The sequence below is a fragment of the Fundulus heteroclitus genome, unplaced genomic scaffold (assembly GCF_011125445.2).
Source record: "Fundulus heteroclitus isolate FHET01 unplaced genomic scaffold, MU-UCD_Fhet_4.1 scaffold_95, whole genome shotgun sequence".
NCBI lineage: Eukaryota > Metazoa > Chordata > Actinopteri > Cyprinodontiformes > Fundulidae > Fundulus > Fundulus heteroclitus.
The window spans coordinates 379,926-401,631 of record NW_023397417.1 but is presented as its reverse complement, the minus strand read 5'-3'; the positions used below and the strand labels follow the sequence as shown (position 1 = coordinate 401,631).

The following is a 21,706-nucleotide window of genomic DNA, read 5'->3' as shown; positions in this document are numbered from 1 at the left end:
GAAATAATAATGAAATACATTAACTTAAAGTTATTTGCTTTATTTCCTTTCGTATAAATGCCCTCTCAGATTTGTTGACATTGGATAGCATTAACATTCTTAATGGGAAGGACTGTGACAGAAAATGAAAACCATTGGAAAAAATAAAATAAAAACATTTTTGTCTCACCATCAATGTTTCAGTGCAGTCATTATATCACTATTAGATAGATAAGATAAGATAAACTTCATTTATATAGCACCTTCCAACAATGGCTAGCATTGATCAAAGCGGTTTACAAATTAAAACAAATACATACAGAGAACAAAAAAAAAAACAGTTAAAAGGCAATCACAATAAAAAGATAAAAGAATATAGGAGTACAAAAGGTTAAAAGACAACAACGGCCCTTGCGGCCCAAATATGACATTCAAGATAAAAGCGTTCATCTGTTATTTGAGGGTGCTTCAGGTTTTTGTACAGCTGCTGAACTGACTTCAGTCACTGTGACTGTCGAGCACAGTAATAAACAGCAGAATCTTCTGTTTTCAGACTGTTCATCTGCAGATACACCTGTTGTTTGCTGTTGTCTCTGGAGATGATGAAGCGCCCTTGAACTGACTGAGAGTGATAGATATTGCTGGGGTTATAAATGCTAGCTAACCACTCCAGTCCTTTCCCAGGAGCCTGTCTGATCCAGGCCATCCAGTAGTCACTGAATGTGAATCCCGAGGCCGTACAGGTCAGCATATGGGAGTCTCCGGGGTTTTTAACCACTGATTCAGATTCTTTCAGAGTCTGTCCTTCAACACCTGTGAAGCAGCAAAAGTGTAATTCTTGTTAAAAGGCAATTTCTCAAAAACAGTTTAATAAAAGGCAATTTCTCAGCATATACTCACCCATAAAACAGAGGACAAAAATAAACAGTCCTGTTCTGCTATCCATCATGTTCTGATGTGTTCTCTGTTCTCTTATCGCCCGTTCATGCTCCAACTATTAAGGCTGGAAGTTTTTCAAGTTTTGCATTGACTCCTCCTGCCAGGGAGGGAGGAAATTAATCTCAGGCTGACAAGAAAGTGAAAGTGTAAATTAGTTTCTTTATGTCAGAATTCAGTTTTTGTTGTTTATTATTTTCACTTCACTGGATGAAATAAAATAAGTGAGATGGGACACTCTTTATTGTTCGCACTGTTGGATAATTGTTCTGAACATTAACAATTGTTCAATAAAAACTCACATTTTCTTTCTTTAAAAGGCAAGTTTTTTTTTTCTTTTTTGGACTGGGTGAGCATCCTGTAGTAATTCATTAATAAAATGCTTCCTCAAAAACATCTTAAAACACTGTGTAGACAGTGTATACATGTACATGTGTCTTGTGAAATCCATTCTAGTGGCTTAAAAATGCATCAACATAACTAAATTGAATGAATCATCTTGTTGTCACCAGCACCACCATATGGCCAAAAAGAGAATATCTCAAAGCCTCCCCACCTGCTTTAAACACACAACATCTTCATCACAGTAATACACAGCAAAGTCTTCTGACCTTAAATTGGACAGTCTAAGATAAACCATGCTATTGCCGTTTCTACTTGGCTTATCTATTTTACCTTGAAAACTGCAAAATATTGTGCTCCACCTCCATCCATGTAGATACACCCAATACTTTGTCTCCTTCAACTCATATCACAGCACCTAAATGAAGCCAGATCCGCTGGAGGAGAGACTGAGTCTCCCCAATGATTAGTTTCAAAACTCTGTATTCTGAACGGCAGCTTGATGATGTACCAGCAGAAGACATTGCACTAATGTTTTTATCTTAAATTTGATTATATTCCTGATGGTGGAGAGAAAACAAAATAGTTCTAATTGTTCTGTTCCTCTGTATCAGTGCAGTCACTAAAACACGGTTAGTGTCTTATAAGATAAAAGGCACTCGAGGTTTTTGTACAGCTGCTGAACCGACTTCAATCACAGTGAGACTTGAGCACAGTAATAAACAGCAGAATCCTCTGTGTTCAGACTGTTCATCTGCAGATAGACCTGCTGCTTGCTGTTGTCTCTAGAGATGGTAAACCTGCCTTGAACTGACTGAGAGTAGTATGTGCCACTACCAGTAGTGACAGAAGCAACCCACTCCGGTCCTTTTCCAGGATCCCGTCTGATCCAGGCGATCCAGTGGTTGCTGAATGTGAATCCAGAGGCTGTACAGGTTAATTTGTGGGATTCTCCTGGTCTTTTAACCACTGATTCAGACTCTGTCAGAGTCTGACCATCAACACCTGTGAAACAACACAGTCAAAAATCATAACTTTTGTAAAATGACTATTTCCTGAAGACAAATTATGTTCTGCCAACATTTTCTCACCCATAAAACTGACGATTAAAATGAGCAGCGCTGATCTGTGCTCCATCATGATCCAGTGTGTTTGTTGTTCTCTGACAATAGAACAAGAGATATAATTATGGCTGTAAGTTACAAAAGTTTTACATTGACTCCTCCTGCCTGGAAGGGAGGACCATAGACTTGAGTATTAATACAGTATCAAAGTCTGACTGGATTTATTTCATGCAGTTAGACAGTTTCCTTTCTCTTTAAGTGTCAAAATGATTACATCACTAAAGAAAACAATACATAAAATGACATGACCAGCAAATAAAGGAAACCCAAATTAAAAGCAACATATATAACAAAATGAACATATTTACAAACTATTGTGCAATCATCCCGCATTACAATATTTTGTGGACTATTAGTTGCATCAGTCAAAAATACGCCATAAAGGAGAAAAAAAGAGGTTTAAGTCATTCTGGACTATACATTGCATTCATTTAATTTAATTCAATTTAATTTATGCAATCCAAGACTAAAAACTGACATTTAATCTGGTAAGGCAATTCATTCAATGACACAGCTGCATCTATAGTTGGCTGAATAACATGAAACGTACCCAGGAGGTTAAATGGGGTACATTTGCATAATAAGCCACCAATCTGGAATATTCTTGTCAGCCCTTTACGCTGAAAGTTGGTAAAATTAAGCTGAAATTATATACTGACCGTAGCAGTGTTTTAATTAATAAAAATATGCTAAAATCTTTTTATGTATAATTATTAGCCATTGTATTGTTATTTTTCTGTCTTAAAATAAATCTCAAAGTGTTTTGTGTCTTTATTTAAAAACAATTAATGCTAAATTGAAAACAGATCATCTTCTTCAGGCCAAAAAGCAAAAGTATTGATCTGATATTATATATATGATGAGAACTGAACAATGACCATCCATCAATAGCCTATATAATAATAAACACAGAGAGGATAAAGAATCACTTTACTCAATTAAGTAATTTTTTGTTGTTTCACACAAGAAATCTAGTCAGAAATAACAAAGAAAATAATTTAGTTTAGAAACTAACTTGTCGCAAAGCAAGAAATCCATGCAAGTGCCAACAAATTTCAGTTTGATCGAAAACCTGAGAGAGATAAACTATAGACAGATAAGCTAACCATGGATAGAATACTTGGTAAACACCAAACAGAATCATAGAATAAACGTACATAGTATTAAAGTAAGAAGCAAAGATATTTTACATACATTTTATTTAAAAATTAGGCCATTGCTGGGAAAAAAAAAAAACTTTTCACTAGTTATTCTGAGGTCATCAAACTACTTCTGATACTAAAACCGTCTGTGATCTAAATGCAATGTTAACAGGTAAACATTAACCAGAGTTCTTACTGTCAGTATTTTCTGGTTAGTTTTGAACAGTTTTTGAAGAGCTCAACCAATTTTTACAAAAAAAGTTCAAATGGAAAATAAATATTTTGTAGAGGTGTAACAATACATTGATCTACATCAATTTATCAATTTGACGTTTAAAGATCCAGTTACATCAATGCAAAATGAAAATATCAAGCCATATTGTCATTTTTAGGATGCGCCTTTATTCTGAAATTTGGGAATGGGACTACAGAGACAGGTGATCTATTATTATTATTATTATTATTATTATTATTATTATTATTATTATTATTATTATTATTATTATTATTAAATTAGAAAAAATCAGTTTTTGTCTTTTGTCCCTGCTGCATCTCGTAGATACACAATTTTATGTTTTTTTTCACATTAGATATAATATTTCCAATGGTGGGACAATGATAAAAATGGGACTTTAGCACTCTTCGATATTAGTATCAGTGTTTAGTGTTTCACTGTATCATTCTTAGTTTTCCAGTCCTCACAGCAAAAACACAATTATCCAACCTCTAACTCTGAATGAGACTTGAGGTTTTTGTACAGCTGCTGAACCGACTTCAGTCACTGTATCTCTCGAGCACAGTAATAAACAGCAGAGTCTTCTGTTTTCAGACTATTCATCTGCAGATACAGCTGATCTCTGCCATTGTCTCTGGAGATGGTAAACCTGCCTTGGACTGACTGAGAATAATATGTGCTGCCACCACCAGTATTAATAGAAGCAACCCACTCCAGTCCTTTTCCAGGAGCTTGTCTGATCCAGGCCATCCAGTAGCTGCTGAATGAGATTCCAGATGCTGTACATGTGAGTTTGTGGGATTCTCCTGGTCTTTTAACCACTGATTCAGATTCTGTCAGAGTCTGACCATAAATGCCTGTAAAGAAACACAGTCAAGAATTACAGTTTTGTTGCAAAACTGGTTCACATGAGCAAATACAATATCTGGAAGCCTTTTCTCACCTGTGAAGCAGATTAAAAAGAAAAGCAGTTCAGATCTGACGTCCATCATGTGTCAGTGTGAATTTTGTTCTCTGACAGCCTTGTTGTGTCACACAAATATAGCTGGAAACTAGTAAGCTTTGCATTGACTCCTCCTGTCAGACGTGTGTGTGTGTGTGTGTGTGTGTGTGTGTGTGTGTGTGTGTGGGGGGGGGGGGGGGGGGGGATTCAAACTCAGATCTGTTAGGTAAATAGTTGCTATTTTTAATTTAAAAATTCCAATTAAGACAAATGTCTGAATAATAAAGTGTGGCAAGTCACTGTAATTAGAAAGCAGTTGGATACAATATTAATAATCATGATCATTAGAATAATGAACAAAATCTGTCAGAAATATCCATAACATTGGGCCTAATTGTTCAGTATATATATATATTTCTCAGTTTTACAACAAACAGTTATTTTTATTTATATACTATTATGGCAGGTCAGAAGTAGGCTTGCGACCTCATAGCATAAACTTTGGGTCACCACAAAGAAATTTGAAGCTTTTGCCTTTGATCACTGTTTGTTTGTTTCATCAAATAAATTTATATATATATATATATATATATATATATATATATATATATATATATATATATATATATATATATGTATGAAAAAATGGTATACTCAACACATAAATTAATAAACATAATGTATTGATTTTGGTCAGGAGACCGTTTTGGGCCCATCATACTAAATGTTTTTTTGGAAGATATGTTTTTCCAAAGCATGCGTTGGTGGAAAGTCAGCTAACAGGAAATCCTAAGTCCCAGCTGTTGAGCTCAGTGTTCTTGTGTTTGTGTGTGTCTGCATGTGACGAGTTTTTGTACAGCTTCTGTGCTCACATTAACCACTGTGTCTCTGGCACAGTAATACACAGCAGAGTCCTCTGGTTTCAGGTCTGACAGTCTGAGATACACCATGCTGTTGCTGTTGTCTCTGGTGATTTCTATTCGTCCATCAACACTGCTGGCATAAACTGTTTTACTTGCATCATTCCAAATTGCCCCCATCCATTCTAGGGGTTTTCCTGCTGGTTGTCTGATCCAATGCATTCCATACCGACTGAAATCAAACCCAGATCCTCTGCAGGACAGACTGAGAACTTCTTGAGGCTTTTTCACCACTGAGGTGGAAGGAATGGACTCCAGAGCCTGGCTGTTAAAACCTGACAAAGACCAAAACCAGTCAAAAAACAAGATACATTCAATTAGAATAAAAATGGCATTGTGATCAGAAGGTGGTGCAGCTTACAGGGCAGACAGCTCACAAGCAACAGGACAGACAGTCTCAGCATCATCTTGAAACTGAAGCTGGGAATGAAGCTCTTTCCTCTAATTAAGAACAGAGGCAGACAGAAGGGGGCAGGCTGTGCAACATTTGCATTTCCTTGATAACACAACATGCAAATATAGATCTAATACATAAATTATCTGATTTGATCAGTTGATCAGATTTGTTTATGTAGCACATTTTGAAAACCAGACAATCCAAAGTCATTTTCTTAGAAAAAAATAATGCAAATAAAAAAACCACAATAATAAATTTAATCCTTTGATAAATAAGTATCAACAGAAAGTTTTTGGAACAGTGATAAGAGGAGGCAGAGATATTAAGAAAACAAAAACAAAAACAAACTTTAGGATCAATGTATACTATTAAAAAAAAATTATTACATAAAAGTTGGATAGACTCGGTTAGTCTATGTCAACAGCAGTACAAGAAAAAAATAATTAACAGAAAAACAGCTTTAAAACATAATCAGTATATCTTAATCAATACAATGTGTTTTCCTTAATGAACTGACTTACTAAAATAAATAAACATTTCAATAATATTCAAATTACTCTAATATCAATGAATATACAGATATACGCATAAAAAGAAGCAGTATCCTGTTATTTTGGGATGAGGAGTAAATAAATGTCAGAAGAGATAAAGATAATTTCATTCATCTTTGTTGAGTTTGGTTGGAAGGAAAAGCTGAAGGCCGGACTTAGAATGTGTAGGAATATAAAATCAAGAGTTGTTTATGGGATGGAGACAGGGCACGCCTCCTCTGGTTACACTCATCTTGGCCTGGTTGAAATGGTTGAGTTAATTTATTATTTAAGTGAGTCGGGTTATTTTCAGCCAACTTGAAAGTATCCAGCAGTTTTCAGCATGTTTTATGCAAAATCTTTGAGAATGTATATTCTGTCTAGATATTCAGCACAAAATACAAATGTGTCTTATGAGAAAAGATAATAATTGTTATGCTTGTTTACTCTCTTATAAAAACAACTTTGGAACAGGCCCCTAAAATCAGGTAAAACAATAGTGGAAAAAAATGTGGTAATTTAACCCAGGCTGTTTGAGTGTCAGCTGCAGAGTTTTTGTACAGCTCTGGGGCTTCCTGTGTCACTGTGCTTCTCGAGCACAATAATAAACTGCAGAGTCTTCCGTCTTCAAGCTGCTCATGTGCAGATACACTTGATCCTTGCTGTTGTCTCTGGAGATGGTGAAGCGATTCTGGACAGATGTGGAATAATATTTACCGCTTCCACTGGGAGCAGAAATATGGGAAACCCACTCCAGTCCTTTTCCTTCAGCTTGTCTGATCCAGCTGATATAAGCATCATCATCTGATATTTCTGCATATGTACAGGTCAGAGTGTGGGATTCTCCATGTCGTTTCACCACTGGTTCAGATTCAGTCAGAGTCTGAGTGAAAACAGCTGAAAGAAAGACGGTGAGATCAGAAAGGATCCGAACAGAAAACCTGTTAACAGAAGAGTGGAGAAGTTTGCTACCTACCAGAAACTGTAAACAGCAGGAGAAGAGAAACACAGCCGACTGCAGTCATTGTGAAAAGTTGTTGCACATCTCCTTGGTGGTTCAGTTTCTTCTCAGATAAATAAAGACATTTACATTGGCCCCTCCCCACAACTTTAAAATAACTATATATGTAAACATGTTGAGGGAAATGGGCATACGACTGATTGCTGAGATGAAATAAATAATGTTTAGGGTGAAAAAAATTATTTGTTGTTACTCTGTACCTTTTAATTCATTAAAAATATGATCTGCCTAAGCAAAGTTCGAAAAGACTAGCTGTTCATTCTGAATATAAAGCAAGATATTTTATAAACCTGGGGAAGTTTTACTTTTCCAAAAAGTGCATGTAAAAATGAATTATCTTTGTGCCTAAAATGGTATTTCCAACTCAGAAATTCTGTCATGATTATATAATTGGGCCCACATCAGAGAAATAAAATAAATAAAATAAACCTAATATTTTTTTAGGTTTTCATTAGGAAATTTTGTCCTCATTTGATGATATGTTTAAACTGACTCAAGAAAACCTAAAACTTAAATGGTCTTAAACTGTGTGATAAGTGTGTGTTTTAACGGAGGGAGAGTTTGTATTGGCCTTCCTCTGCTGGATGAAATATCTATAGCCCTGCCAGAAAGACTCCCCTCTTTATTGTATTTTCAAATTGTTTCACATTCTAATGAATAAATGGTATGAAAAATCTCCAGTGTCAATCAAAGCACTGCTGCTGGGGCACATTTCCATTTTTTTAATCAATACCTGATCTTTTTTGCTTGCTGCTGATAAGGTGTTACACTTGTTACAGTTCGATTCACCTCTTGAGGCTTTATTCGGTCATTTTTCTTGCTTCTTCCAAATGAATTATTATTTAATCACAGTGTTTCCAGCAAGGCCATAATAAATTGCAAGGTTTTCTCCCCAAAAATGCCAGCATAATTAAAAGTGAACAGATAATAAATCAAACAACGAAAAGCTGCCATAATGACGCTGTAGTCTACCTGCATACACCAAAAGTTATACTTGTTATAGCCCTACCATCATGCAAGTATGGAAATGTATGAAGTAAAAGTTTTCACCACTTTTTAACAACTGCGTACAGAAAAAAATGGCAAATTAATTATTGGTTTAATTTTTTTCAGAATTTCAGGCATTTGGGAAGCAATCTAATTGAACGTTTTTTTGAAAGTTTTCAATCACTGGGAGCTTGTTTCTGACAGGATAATGTGAGTCAGTCAGGGAGCTGTGATAAACCCACAAGAAATAAACCTGGGAATCAAAACAGTTAATTTTACATTAATTCAACATATTTTAGAACTTGCATTTAACAAACAAGAAAAATAGTAAAAAAAAAAAAAAAAATGAAGGGTACAGATTGGTTTTAGTTAGCTAATTAGGATGCATGAAACTATGACCAAATGTTTTAAATAACCCCGGTTTAGCAGTTAGTTTTTCATGACTGAAACCTGAATTAGTTTAGTTCCTCTGACTGCCGTGCTGAATGTGAGAAGGTTTATTTTTCACCACCAAACAGTGTGTGAAAGTAGCTCTCAAAATTTACATCATTTGTGACAGAATAATGTTGCACATTAACATAGGGAGATCAGAGCTTCAAATAATCATGGCCAATCGCACACAGAACCCCTGTAAAACAACTTAAAGATGGCTCTAAACACAAAGCATGAAGTCTTGATCTGGGATACAAACATAAATAGGTTTAGATAAGATGATGAACCCTTCTTTAGACACCAAGTCTTATCAATATAAAACCATATCCCACAATTTATTCCCTGGGAAAGATAGAGTCCTGTTGTCATAAAATTCTGTTTTTCTTTTTGCCATTTGCCCATGACACGACAAACCAGTTGTCTTCAGGCTGTAAATAGTGGATCTGCTCAGTATAAAGCTTTTTCTAGTTATTGAAATTTCTTATTTTCCTATTATTTGTCAACTAAAGAACAGTCTTTTCCTGTAAAGAGCTGCAATTTAAACCCAGTATAATCTATATTTATGTCAGTAGTATTATATTATCAATGTACAATTCATGATGCAGTATGAAATGAAACTTGGTTCATTACATTACTTTAAAATCCACATTCATTTAAACAATGTTTGTTTGTTGAAATTTTGCCACTGAGTTATTTATCTGAAGTATTACCAGTAGTGGGTTGAGCTGAATGCTTCCAGAGGAAGTGGTAAATGGGGGAAGTTTTTGTATGAGTCTCCTGCTTCTTTCTGTCACTGTGCCTCTCGAGCACAGTAATACACAGCTGTGTCCTCAGTTTTCAGCTGGTTCATCTTCAGATAGAGTTTACTGTTTGAGTCACTGGAGATGGTGAATCTTCCCTGAACTGAATTGGAGTAGGAGACTGGAGTACTGCTGGTGCCTATATAGGCGATCCATTCTAGTCCTTTTCCAGGAGCTTGTCTGATCCAGCTCATGTCATAGCTCCTAAGTGTGAATCCAGATGCCGTACAGGTCAGGGTGTGGGATTCTCCTGGTCTTTTAACCACTGATTCAGATTCTGTCAGAGTCTGACCAGCTACACCTGAAAAGATAGGAACAAAATTATAACTTTTGACCCAAGAAAAGCTCCTATTCCAAATAAGGTTAGAAAAAGCTGTTCACCTGTCCAGCAGAAAGCTATCAGCAGCAGTGTTGTCCTGCAGTCCATGATGTTGAGCTGAGTGTCTGTTTGCTGCCATCATCAGTGCAGGATCTTTAAAACAGTGACGTTTTGCTTCAACTCCTCCTCAAAGGGACGGACTAGAGTCAGGCAATGTTCTTTTTATTTAAATGGAAACATTAATTTCACCAACAACATTTACATAACTCGTCTATAACTTCATATTAAGCCGCTGATTTCATGAATTTCATAAAGAAAGAAAGTAATCAGCATGAAGAAAACTTTCTTTTATGTTGTCCATTTTCCGAAATATATGTTGTATAAATAACTGATGAAATAAAAATTCTAAATTGGATTTATGGTTGATTTGAAGAAACAGCCAGAGACTCGGGACTTGAAGGTGAACAAGTAAATGTTTATTGTTGCTGGAGGTTTTTGTACTGTCTGAGAGTAGTATGTGCTGCTGCCACCACCACCACTGATAGAAGCAACCCACTCCAGTCCTGTTCCAGGAGCCTGTCTGACCCAGACCATCCAGTAGTTGTTGATTTTGAATCCAGAGGCTGAACGGATCAGTTTGTGGGATTCTCCTGGTCTTTTAAGTGCTGGTTCCAATTCTGTCAGAGTCTGACAATAAACACCTGTGACGCAACATAGTCAATAAGTACAGTTCTTGTTAAGAAAGTGTTTCAAAAATGCAGATTAAATTTATGTCAGCTTCTTTTCGCCTGTAAAGTAAACAATTAAAAAACATTAGCTCAGAATTTGTAGTCCATCATGTTTCACTTTAATTCTGCTTCTATGACTGCCTTGTTCAGTTGCACAAATAAAGCTGGAAACAAATAACATTTGCATTGACTCCTCCTGCCAGACAAGAAGGGTTGGGGGATTCAAATTCAGATCTGCGAGGTAAATAGTATGCTAGTTTTAATAGTATTTTTGTCCCATTAAGACAACAAATTCAGTGATGCAAATCACACAAATAATAAAGCAGTAATAAAGCAGACTGCTGCAGTTTCTTCTCTTCCCAACTAAATGTATCTGGTAGATTGTCAGAAAGTACTTGTTTTAAACTGTGTTTCTGGTCGACTGAAAGTATTTATTTTGTATAACCCGTCTCTTCCCTTTGTAGTACTTGTTCTCACCTGCAGGGCTTTAAATGACCGGGCACCCGATTATTTGTGTAAGCTTTCAACCATCACCTATCATTTTATCCCTAAGGGACTCAGGGAACCCCTCTGCAACTTCCCTTTGCCCACTCCTTGTGAGTTTCTAAAAAAAAAAAAAAAAAAAAAAAAAAAAAAAAAAAAATTCTTCCTATAGGGTTTTACTGTGATTTTATTTTTTTATACTTGTTTTGATACTGTGTTTAAATAAAAATGTTTACATAGTGCTTTGTGGCTTTTTGTCTGTAAAAAGGAGCTAACTGATGAAAATGAGAAACTTCAAATATTAAACATTTTGTTATGCATTTTTACACATTAAGTTTGCATATTATTATTATATTTGAAGTTAATCTTTTATATATATTTTTTTTATTTATTTAGGGTAAAGCAGCCATTATTTTGAAAGTCTGAAGTTTAGCTGACCGGATTTCCTTAAGGTGTAGCCACGCCCACACCTCCACACAAACACGGTCCCAGCTCGGCTTGTTCCCCTCCTAGAGAGTGTTTGAACATGTTTGCTGTTTTTCTGCTTCTCAAACAGAGCAATGTGAGGTCTTAGTCTGTTTTCTAGCTTTTGGTGGTTGTTCCAGGGTGTCAGTAGTAACCATTTTCTGCCTGCATCACGAGCAAAACAAGCTAGTATAGGAGCTGAGTTAGATGAGGCTAACTCTGGAGTCACTACTGACCCTTTTGTTTCTCCTGAAAACCACTGAGAAGACTTCCCACAGCATTCTGGGCTTTTGTCAGATACTGCTGGGGTTTCACCAGCTTGTCCTGCAATCAGGAAATCCCAACAGTAAGAGAGCAACTGCAACAAACCCTCAATGTGTGTTAGCGTTAGCAATAACTGCTCTTAATTGGTGCAAGACTCTATGCCTTAAAATGAACAAATTGGATGCTTTGGAGCGGGATTTTGGAGGAAGTTATGAGCAGTAATTATCTTACGTGAAATAGCTCTCTAGTGAAGCCTATTGTTTGTTTGTTTTTTGTGTGTTTGTTTTTGGTTACTACTGCTAACAGCTATCTTCTTGAAATTTTCATAGGTATTCATCATGTGTATAAAAAAATTCATAAGCCTGTAAAAATATATCACTCTTCTCTTGCACAAGAGTGGCTCAAACATTGACATATTTTTATTTCTTTTTTTGCATTTACTGCTTTTGCACCATCTAGTTTATTTGTAGAGATTAGCATGCTAGCTAACATTAACCAAAATATTGTTTATTATTTGTTTTGAGGATTGTCAAGAGCCAAAACTCGCATGTTTTCTAACTAAAGGGACATTCTGATTACAGAAGAATGTTGTAATTTATTTAATAAGTTATCTGTAAGAATTGGTTGTTGTTACGATCGTGCACTCCTTCCTTCATGGTGGAGTATTTTAAAATACTTCACACACCAGGACATACTTTACATGCACTTTTGTAATATTACAATTGTATTCAGATTTTTTTTTCTTGTTTTAGGGATACTGTGATAAACCTAATTTCAGCTGAAGCTCAGTAAACTCATTCTGATTCTTCAGTATAGCAAAAAAGGTTTTCACAATTGTTTTGATTGAATCCCATTATTTCTTTTGTGTATTCACCAGTTATTTGGTCTCCAAAGTTACACCTGGCTCTTTAGGCCTTCCTATTTTCTCCTAATAACCTTACCTATAAGTAATGAAGACTTGTGCAGTGTTTTCAAATATGTAGTTAACATAAAAGTGACATTATCACAGTTTAACTACATGTTCAACCGAAACATCTGTATAGAGCTTCCAAATATCATGACCTTAATGGTAAAAGAAATACATTTCTTTTTTATCATGTTTTTTGCCACCAGGCTGCAACCCTTATGCTTTTTTTGTTTGTTTTCCATAAACATGAAACATTTTATTGGTCAAAATGTATTAATTCTCATTCATTCATCTTTCATTCTTTATTTTAAAACCTAAAATAAGAGATATGGCTCTTTAGTTTTCCTTAAAACTAAGAAATTGTATGTAGTCGGATTTTATAAATCTTAAGTAGTTATTAAGATCTTCTAATTAGGGAAAATGGCTCATTAAATTCTTTATGTTAAAATTATTGAAGACGACCAATAAACAAGGTGCTCTTCTTGCAAACAGTTAATTATATGCGGTCATTAACTTGAATATTAACATTACTTGCTTGCATGTTAGGTCACCAATAGGGAACCTTTACTGTGATGATATAGTAAGGCAATATGCAGATATTGATATAGTCTGAACATTTGTTTTTGGTTCAATTTTTTTTTTTTTTTTTTATGTGTGCCCTCACTTTTGTTTCCCATTACACTTGCTTATCAGTACTTTGGAGTTTGACTTCATTCTAACCCATCATTATAAAACGAAACATACACAAAGCTGATATTTAAATACTTTGAAAATATAATATAGCAACATAACTGCTGTTTTTCTAATTCACAGAATCATAGGCACCACAATATGGCTGCAAGATTACCCTGATCCTGCAGCACTTAAACACCAAGCTGCCTGCATTTCACCAGACATCCCGAATAAAACTGCCTTTTTATAATAAAGTTCTGACTGGGCCGTATGTCTGCTTTCAGGAGCATGAGGTACACATCTTTATAGATAGATAAAGAAGAAGCGTTTTTTTTTTCTGTATTTTTTTCCATATTTTTTCTGAAAACTTAATGCCATTTTTTTCTGGGTTTTCTCTCAGACCTCCTACAGAGTTCCACCCATCAATGTCTGCTGATTCCCAAGACCAGTTTGTCTCGAACCACGAGGAAGACTCCAGTTCCGAAGAACCAGAAGAACTGCGGTTTGAAAAGACACAGGATGAACCAAATGATGCGCAGATCAAAGAAGAGGAGAAGGAACTGTTAATCCATCGGGAAGATCAGCAGCTAGAAATGAAGCAAGAGACTGAGACCCCCTCTGTGGAAACGTCTTCTGAAGAGGAAACGGACGACAGTGATCTCGACCAAAATGGGGCTGAACTCCTCTCTCAGAGTCATGCTAAAGCAGAGGACCAAAACCAGGAAATATCTGGTAGCTGTTTGTCGCACTGCTGTGATGTCTGTGGTAAAGAGTTCAGGAAAAAAAATCATTTGACCGACCATAAGAGAACTCACACAGGTGAGAAGCCCTTCCTATGCGGGGTCTGTGGCAAGAGCTTCGGCCGAAAATATGGGCTTAACAGCCACATGAGAACTCACACAGGAGAGAAATCGTATTCCTGCGACGCGTGTGGCAAGGCCTTTAGTGACAGCGGTCAGCTGAACACTCACGTGAGAACTCACACGGGCGAGAAGCCGTATTCCTGTGATTTCTGCGGCAAAAACTTCAGTCAGAATGGTCACCTGAGGGACCACATGAGAATCCACATAGGTAAGAAGCCTTTCCAGTGTCGGCTCTGCGGCAAAACCTTCATGAGAAAAAACTGCCTGAAATGTCACATGGTTACTCACACTGGTGAGAAGCCCCACACCTGCGAGCTGTGCGGCAAGTCTTACGGCGTCCGCGCTAACTTGACCGCTCACATGAAGACGCACACGGGCGACAGGCCTTTCACCTGTCTAACCTGCAAGAGAAGCTTCATCACGAAGTCGGCTCTGAATAGCCACATGAGCACCCACTCGGGTGAGAAGCCTTTTTCCTGTCCGACCTGCGGGAAAAGTTTCCGCGAGAAAACCTTCATGACGGTGCACATGAAGACGCACACAGAGGAGAAACCGTTCTTGTGTCCCGTATGTGGGAAGAGGTTCAGTCAAAGGAGGTATTTGACCAAGCACAAAAGGGGCCACACAGATGACAAGCCGTACACCTGTGAGGTGTGCGGCAAAGGCTTCTGCCAGAGTTGCGATTTGACCTCTCACATGAGAACCCACACAGGAGAGAAGCCGTTTCCATGTCTGACCTGTGGAAAGAGTTTTGGTAAAAAAAGTAATTTAAATATACACATGAGAACTCACACAGGCGAAAGGCCCTTCCAGTGTCAGACGTGTGGGAAAGGTTTCAGAGAAAAAACATCTTTGAACAGACACACGGAAACTCAACACCCATAAAAAAAAGTATAATTTCTGACATGAGTAATTTGACTTCCACGCCTCTGTTGAGTCTGGCTTGACGTGAATAAACTCTAACCCTGAGGGAAAAAAGTGCTTTCCTGAAAAAATTCAGATTAAAACAAAACTTTTCCGTAGATGATGGTCACATAATACCGGTTCATCTTAGCTAATTAGAAGATCATCAAAAATGTATTTCTTTTAGTTATGTAATTAAAAAAGGGAAATGCAGTTATTATGTAGATTGATTACACACAGATTGATGTTTCAATAGTTCATATCTGTTGTTTTTGATGATTGTGGCCAATAGCTAATGAGAAAAAATTAAACCCACACTAACTCCTGACAAAATTGGAATATTATATAACACCAGTGAAAAAGATTTTTACTACAGAAGGGTTGGTTTGCTCACACTGCACAGGACAAATATCCGGTCGGATGTCCTTTGGCATAAACTACTGTATCAATGTTCTGCTGAGGTGTCTAGGAAACCCAGGTTGCTTTAATATGGGCTCTCTGCTCATGAGCTCATCTGCTCATAGGTTGATGCCTATTATCTTCCTCCTGATAATACTCTGCATGGCGTTTAGGTCAGGCAGTTGCTGGACAGTCAGCCTGGTTATTACAGCAGGTATTAGTAATTTTGGCAGGTTCCAAGTAAAAAAAAAAGGATATCTAAGCAAACTGCAGAAGTAAAACTTCCTGATGGATGACCTAAGTGTCTGTGGGCTTGGGATACAATTCAGGGGACCAACAACAGGTACCATGGCTCGCCAATTTATTAGTGGCAGTTCAGAAATTACACTGGACCTCAATCAGTATGAACTCTGAGCCTGCGTGCTCCTCTTTCATACTACGGAACATGTAAATGCAATGCTAACTCTAAATTTTAAGAGATGACCCACCGACCAACAGTCCAGTGGTTCTGTTTATCCTAGGTGAGACACTGGTTTGGAGTTGGCTTATAACCAGGAACGTGACAGCCGTAGCTCATGTCCTGGCTGTTAAAGCACAGGTCACAGTCCACACCTTATGAATTTCACCCAAGCAAATATGTTTTTTTTTTCTTCCACTTAACCTTCTATCAATAGTCCTGGATTTACCACTTGTGGCTTATTCCTCCATGTGGAGGGTGTTAGTCACTGTTAGCTGGAGGGCTGTAAAGTAAGCACTCTCCCGTAATCGTCTAGGTCACCAAAATAAAATGTCTGTATTTAAAAAAGTCCTTTTAAGGTTTATGTAATATACTAATGTAAACCATAAGAATCATCAAAATGAACAAAAACGAATGCTTGAAATATATAAATCTGGCTGTAATGCAATGAGTTTCACTCTGACTCCTTTTACTGAAAGAAATTAACTTTTTGATAATGTTAAAAAAAACTTTAGACGCTCCTGTATAATTGTGTTTTATGAGGTGTTCTCTGCATGTTATTGCCATTTTATTTTTTTACGTTTATATAGAAATGCTGCATATTTTGCTAGTATTTTTGAGTAACAAGAACAGATGGAAAATGTCAATTGTGCGAGAACAGAGGTGTGTTAAATGAACTGTCTGACACTAAATTATCCCTGTCCTGGAAATCTCACTTAGTGCTTAAAGCTCTATAAATGTTGTCCATTTAAGAAGGATTATCCTCAGATTGTTTTAAAATGTACATCCTTGGAAACTTTCAACATGCAAATTAAAGAAGTGGATCCCTACAATGGTTGTTGTGTGATGCGTTCATCCAACACAAATAATAAATTAGATTTGTGTAAGGTGTTAACTAAAGGCTTTCCAAAAATAATCTGGATCCTAAACCAGATTTTGATGGCTGCAGTCGTTTCTGTTGTTTCAGTTTGTGTACAAGTCATTTTCCTGCTAATATATTTGCCCTAAAAGTTAAGATTACAAAGACCCTCACAATCAAATTGATCTTTAATTTCTGTTGCACAACTTTGAATGGAATGATTGAGGAAAATAGAGTACATTCTACATTTTTATTTACAGATTTTTAAACAGGGTTTTGTTCATGACTTAAAAAGACTAGTTTTGTACTACGAAAAAAATCCTCTAAACACCAGTTGTTTAACAAGGTGTTTTAAATGATAGAAAACTATAAATATTGTCAAAACAATTTCCAAAGAAGCAGGCTCATATTCATTTTTACTCATCTCCTCATTGAAAACCAAATGATTTTTAAGCTATAGAACATTTTGTGTGTGTGTAATGCAGAACTTTTAAAGCTATAGCTGGTAATCCTGCTCAGAAACACAAATATTTTACCAGGTTTTATTATACTGGGTAAAATTGTCCTTCCTTCCTGAAAGTAGTCAATACATTATGTATTCAGAAACTTTTGAGAGTTTTTTTTCTTTTGTTTTTTTACAGATGAAACTTAGAAACGCTTGCATCTCTTTGTCAGTCCACATGTACCTATTGTTGCTTCCAGACTGGACGGTATCCGTTTAGTGGGATCTTTGCTATGAATGTGTCTGTGTCAGTTAGACTCACAGCAGCCAGCAGCAGAGCTACAGAGAACATGGTTGTGAAGCTGGTGGCAGTATTTTTTTTTCTTTTGCAGCAGACAGCAACAGATCAAGTCTGTAAAACTTGACTATTCTGATTTGCATAAAACCAAACCAACCACATCAGAAACACATGATAAAAAGTTGTTTTATGTAATATTAAGCATAGTGAAGGAACAGTCTACATGCTTGTATGCTGTTGATTTTAAATCAATATTGCCATTATATGAGAAAGTTAGCACATGTACTATCATATGGTGTGGGTCTTTCTGTGGGTATATTAATTCTGCGCTGTCTGGAATCAAGTGTGGCTGCGTTGCATTCTGAGACGGTCAGTCTGAAGAACGCATGCCCGGCTCCTATCTTCGCACTCTGTGCTCCATTAACCAGCCTTGGAAACCGTGACGTCAGACCACTGTTGTGAATTTGTATTCTCAAAGAAAAAATCTGTATTCTCAAGCAGCCGCTGCTGTTTGTGTTCATGAAGAATAAAGCACAAATTTAAACTTGATATTTGTATATATTAGTTATTGAAGTTGTAACTATTTAAACTGCATGTTGTATAATTTGCATGAAATTTCAATTATTATGAGTTTACAAATGTTTGTTATGCGCAACTTCTGACTAATATGGATAAGTATTTTGACAGTAATCTTACCTCATACAAGAGGTTAGCCAGACATGCACCTGAGTGGTAAAGGAACAGGAACAAATTTTTAAACAAATATAAACTGTGTTCTGAGAAAATGGAAAAGCAAAAAGATATTCAATAGATCTATGTTGTGCAAAATTTTCCATCGCAGTGTGTGGGCAGAGATTTATGGCTCCTCTGATGCCAGCTTTTGTAGGAACATTAATTTCTTCTTGGTATAAAACTGAATAAAGAGTACATTTAAATTTAAAGATAGATCTGAAATCACATATGGTCTTAGGGCGCCTCCTCTGGTAGTTTTGTGAATAATACATGTGTAAAGCCTGTGCAGGGTTTTTGTACAGCTGTGTTGCTTGTTTGTGTCACTGTGGTCTCTGGCACAGTAATACACAGCAGAGTCTTCAGGCTGCAGATTCTGTCCATTCAGAGTCACTGTGTTACTGGAATCCTGTAACGTAACGCTAAACTTGTTTTTCAGCATATCATTGTAGTCTGAGGTAGCTCCACTTTTCCCATCACCAATCCACTCCAGTCCTTTCCCATCACGCTGTCTGATCCAGCTTGTCCAATAGCTGCTCACAGAATAAGAGACCTGACAGCTGATGGTCAGACGTTGGCCTGGCTGCACAATCTGAGTGGCTGGTTGAATCAGCTCTTCACACTTTACACCTGTGTAAGATAAAGTTTGTAAAAAAATGTATATCATTCAGTAGTTGTGATCTTACTGTTTCTCTCTTAGTGAGACTCACATGATCCAGCAACCAGCAGCAGCAGCAGAGCTACAGAGAACATGTTGGTGCTGAAGGTGGTGGGAGTGTTTCTTCTTCTGCTTCTGCTGTCTCTAAACCATTAATAGTCGACTGCCTGGAGGTTTACTTTGCATACAGGAGGGCAAAACATAACTAAACTGTCCAATCAGAAGTGCAGCATCAGGTTTTGCTTTTCACAGAATCTACATAAAAAAAGCTTTACGGACATTAAAGTTAGATGATAAGGGGCTGATTAGTGCTTTCTTTTAACGCTGATATAGCCAAGTTCTTAATATAATATCAGTTTCTAAGAAAAGCTATATTTAGGTTTAGTACAGATTTTTTTTCCCCATATGTCATTATACTTAAAACATTACTCACTGATTCGTCTTTTAATTACGAACATGTTTTTTTTATTCTTATTATTATTTGAATGTGAATAATGACTCTAAGTTTATAATTTGGAGCCTGAACTCTCTGCTCTCAGACAGAGAGTCATAATAGCAAAAAAAGTTAGCAAATTTGCATGAAAGTCACATCACTTGAGACAGCAGTTGAAAACTGAAACCAATCATTTTGTCTCTTAATGGCAATTCTAGTAAAAACTTTACAAAAACTGAAATCCATCTGATTTTAAAAGTACTTAATTACAAGATTTATTTTGATTGATTAAGAGTGATAGGTGGTACCACCTTCACTGCTGATAGCAGAAACCAAATCTGGTCTTTTTCTGATTCAAGTGTTACAGTAATGCGCATCAACCCCAAAATATGTTCAGGTCAGATTATAGGATTATAGTGTTTGACCATCAGTACCAGCAGACTGGTTCTTCATTAGCAACTGAACTACAACAAATCTGCATTCATCATTCAGAATATTGGTAAAAATAATCCTTACCACTTTAGCTTATTGACTAGGTAATCATTGCAAGTACAACCTCAAATTTAAGCCAATTGCCTCTGTTCATGGTGTTTGTCAATGATTCACAGCAGCTCTTAAACTTTTTAACAGACATGTAAAAGTGGAGTAATATGCTCGTCCTCCTGGAGAAGAAACTGGACTCATCTGAGCTAAATATTTGCAAACATTTTATGCTATTGATTGTTTTTGATCCTTTCCAGACATCTTGTCATTTAAAGTAAAAAGTTCATTTTAAATAATTTAGTATCAGCTTGTTTTCTGTTTTTTATAAACACACAAGACCTAATCCTGGACTACAACATGTTTGAATTCTTTCTAAACCAATGGTCATCTATTACTCTAAAGAAAACTAAACCATTGAAACCAGGACAAAATTTGCTAAAACTATTATATATGATCCAAAGTGCAAAGTGGAGATTTCTTGTGGAAGGATTAAATCAGAAATTTTAAGTTGAACCTTTAGTTGGTAGAAATCCTGAAGAACAGGAAATCATGAACCACAATGTGAGTTTCTGTAACAGCGTACGTATCACTCTTGCATTGCCACCAATACAAGATTTTACAGGGCTCACACATTTGTTCTAAACAGGCCAGATAAATCATACAGAGCACTAAGGGCTTTCATTGATCATAACACAGGAAAATGGAATGAAGAAGAGCCCTGTACGGTCATTACATCAGCATTTCATATAAATCTAGGTACACTACCATGCAAGGGGCTGTACACTTCCTAATAAGACATCAGTGAAAAAATGTCTTAAGCCTGGCAAGCCAGACTGAATTACACAGAGCGTAAATTACCCATAATGCAGCAGCACTTTTCTGCTACTATAACAGTCATTATACATAATGGAGATTTTTGTTGCTTGGTACCTTGAAGGATAAAGAAAGTGCATGTGAGTACACCATGTATTATCTGATTTTTTTAGACAAAAGCTGCAAAAAAGTGTTCACTAGAGAGTTGACTCGATGGCATGACATGTTTTGCGGACTACAAATTGCAAAAAAAGCAGAAAACATCTGTTTTTTGAGTCACATCTTATGCTGACCCTTTTTACTCCTGCCTTTCAAATGGGGCTCTACCGGCTCTTTACCAGACAGTTAGTCTAACTAGTGAGGCTTAATGTCTCATTACTTGGGTGTTATCTGATAGATTGTGTAAGTAGCATTGTGTCCAAGACTAAAGTTAGCATACTGTCCCCGGGATAACTAACCCATTTCCATCAGCCCCCTTTATCCACATTTAAGTATGTTACTTTGGCCTGATTTGCTGGTTCATTTGTTGCATTGTATGTGTGAATGCGTCAACGCTCTTTTATGGAATAGCTTTTATCGAGCAATAGCTGTATACTTGTTTGTTTACTTTTTTATCCTATTCAGATGATTTTTATTGTTTGTAGTGCGTTTAATCATTGAAGCAGCTTTGTTTAGCATACAATGTCCAAGACAAATTTCCCTGTAGGGCCAATAAAGTATATATCTATCTACATCTTATATGA

At 36.5% G+C, this 21,706-nt stretch overlaps 1 protein-coding gene and 2 gene segments (V, D, J or C); 1 reads left to right on the top strand and 2 right to left on the bottom strand.

Moving 5' to 3' along the window:
* LOC105924303 (gastrula zinc finger protein XlCGF57.1) overlaps window positions 1-17,081 on the top strand; it is a 28,657-nt gene extending 11,576 nt beyond the window's left edge. The window contains exons 1-3 of one of the 5 annotated variants that reach the window (XM_036134931.1): window positions 11,782-11,880; window positions 13,768-13,919; window positions 14,027-17,081. In XM_036134931.1, coding sequence (XP_035990824.1) covers window positions 13,897-13,919; window positions 14,027-15,374 — 1,371 coding nt within the window. In that variant the 5' untranslated portion in view covers window positions 11,782-11,880; window positions 13,768-13,896 and the 3' untranslated portion in view covers window positions 15,375-17,081. Of the gene's footprint in view, window positions 1-11,781; window positions 12,130-13,767; window positions 13,920-14,026 lie in introns of those variants that run through there. The other 4 variants (XM_036134930.1, XM_036134932.1, XM_036134933.1 and 1 more) reach the window with 4 other exon arrangements.
* On the bottom strand, window positions 1,830-4,585 carry LOC118562471. The segment is given in 3 exon segments: window positions 1,830-2,262; window positions 2,349-2,419; window positions 4,471-4,585. Coding segments are annotated over 3 exon segments (420 nt in total).
* On the bottom strand, window positions 9,779-10,223 carry LOC118562511. The segment is given in 2 exon segments: window positions 9,779-10,089; window positions 10,170-10,223. Coding segments are annotated over 2 exon segments (357 nt in total).
* Window positions 17,082-21,706: the final 4,625 nt, after the last annotated feature.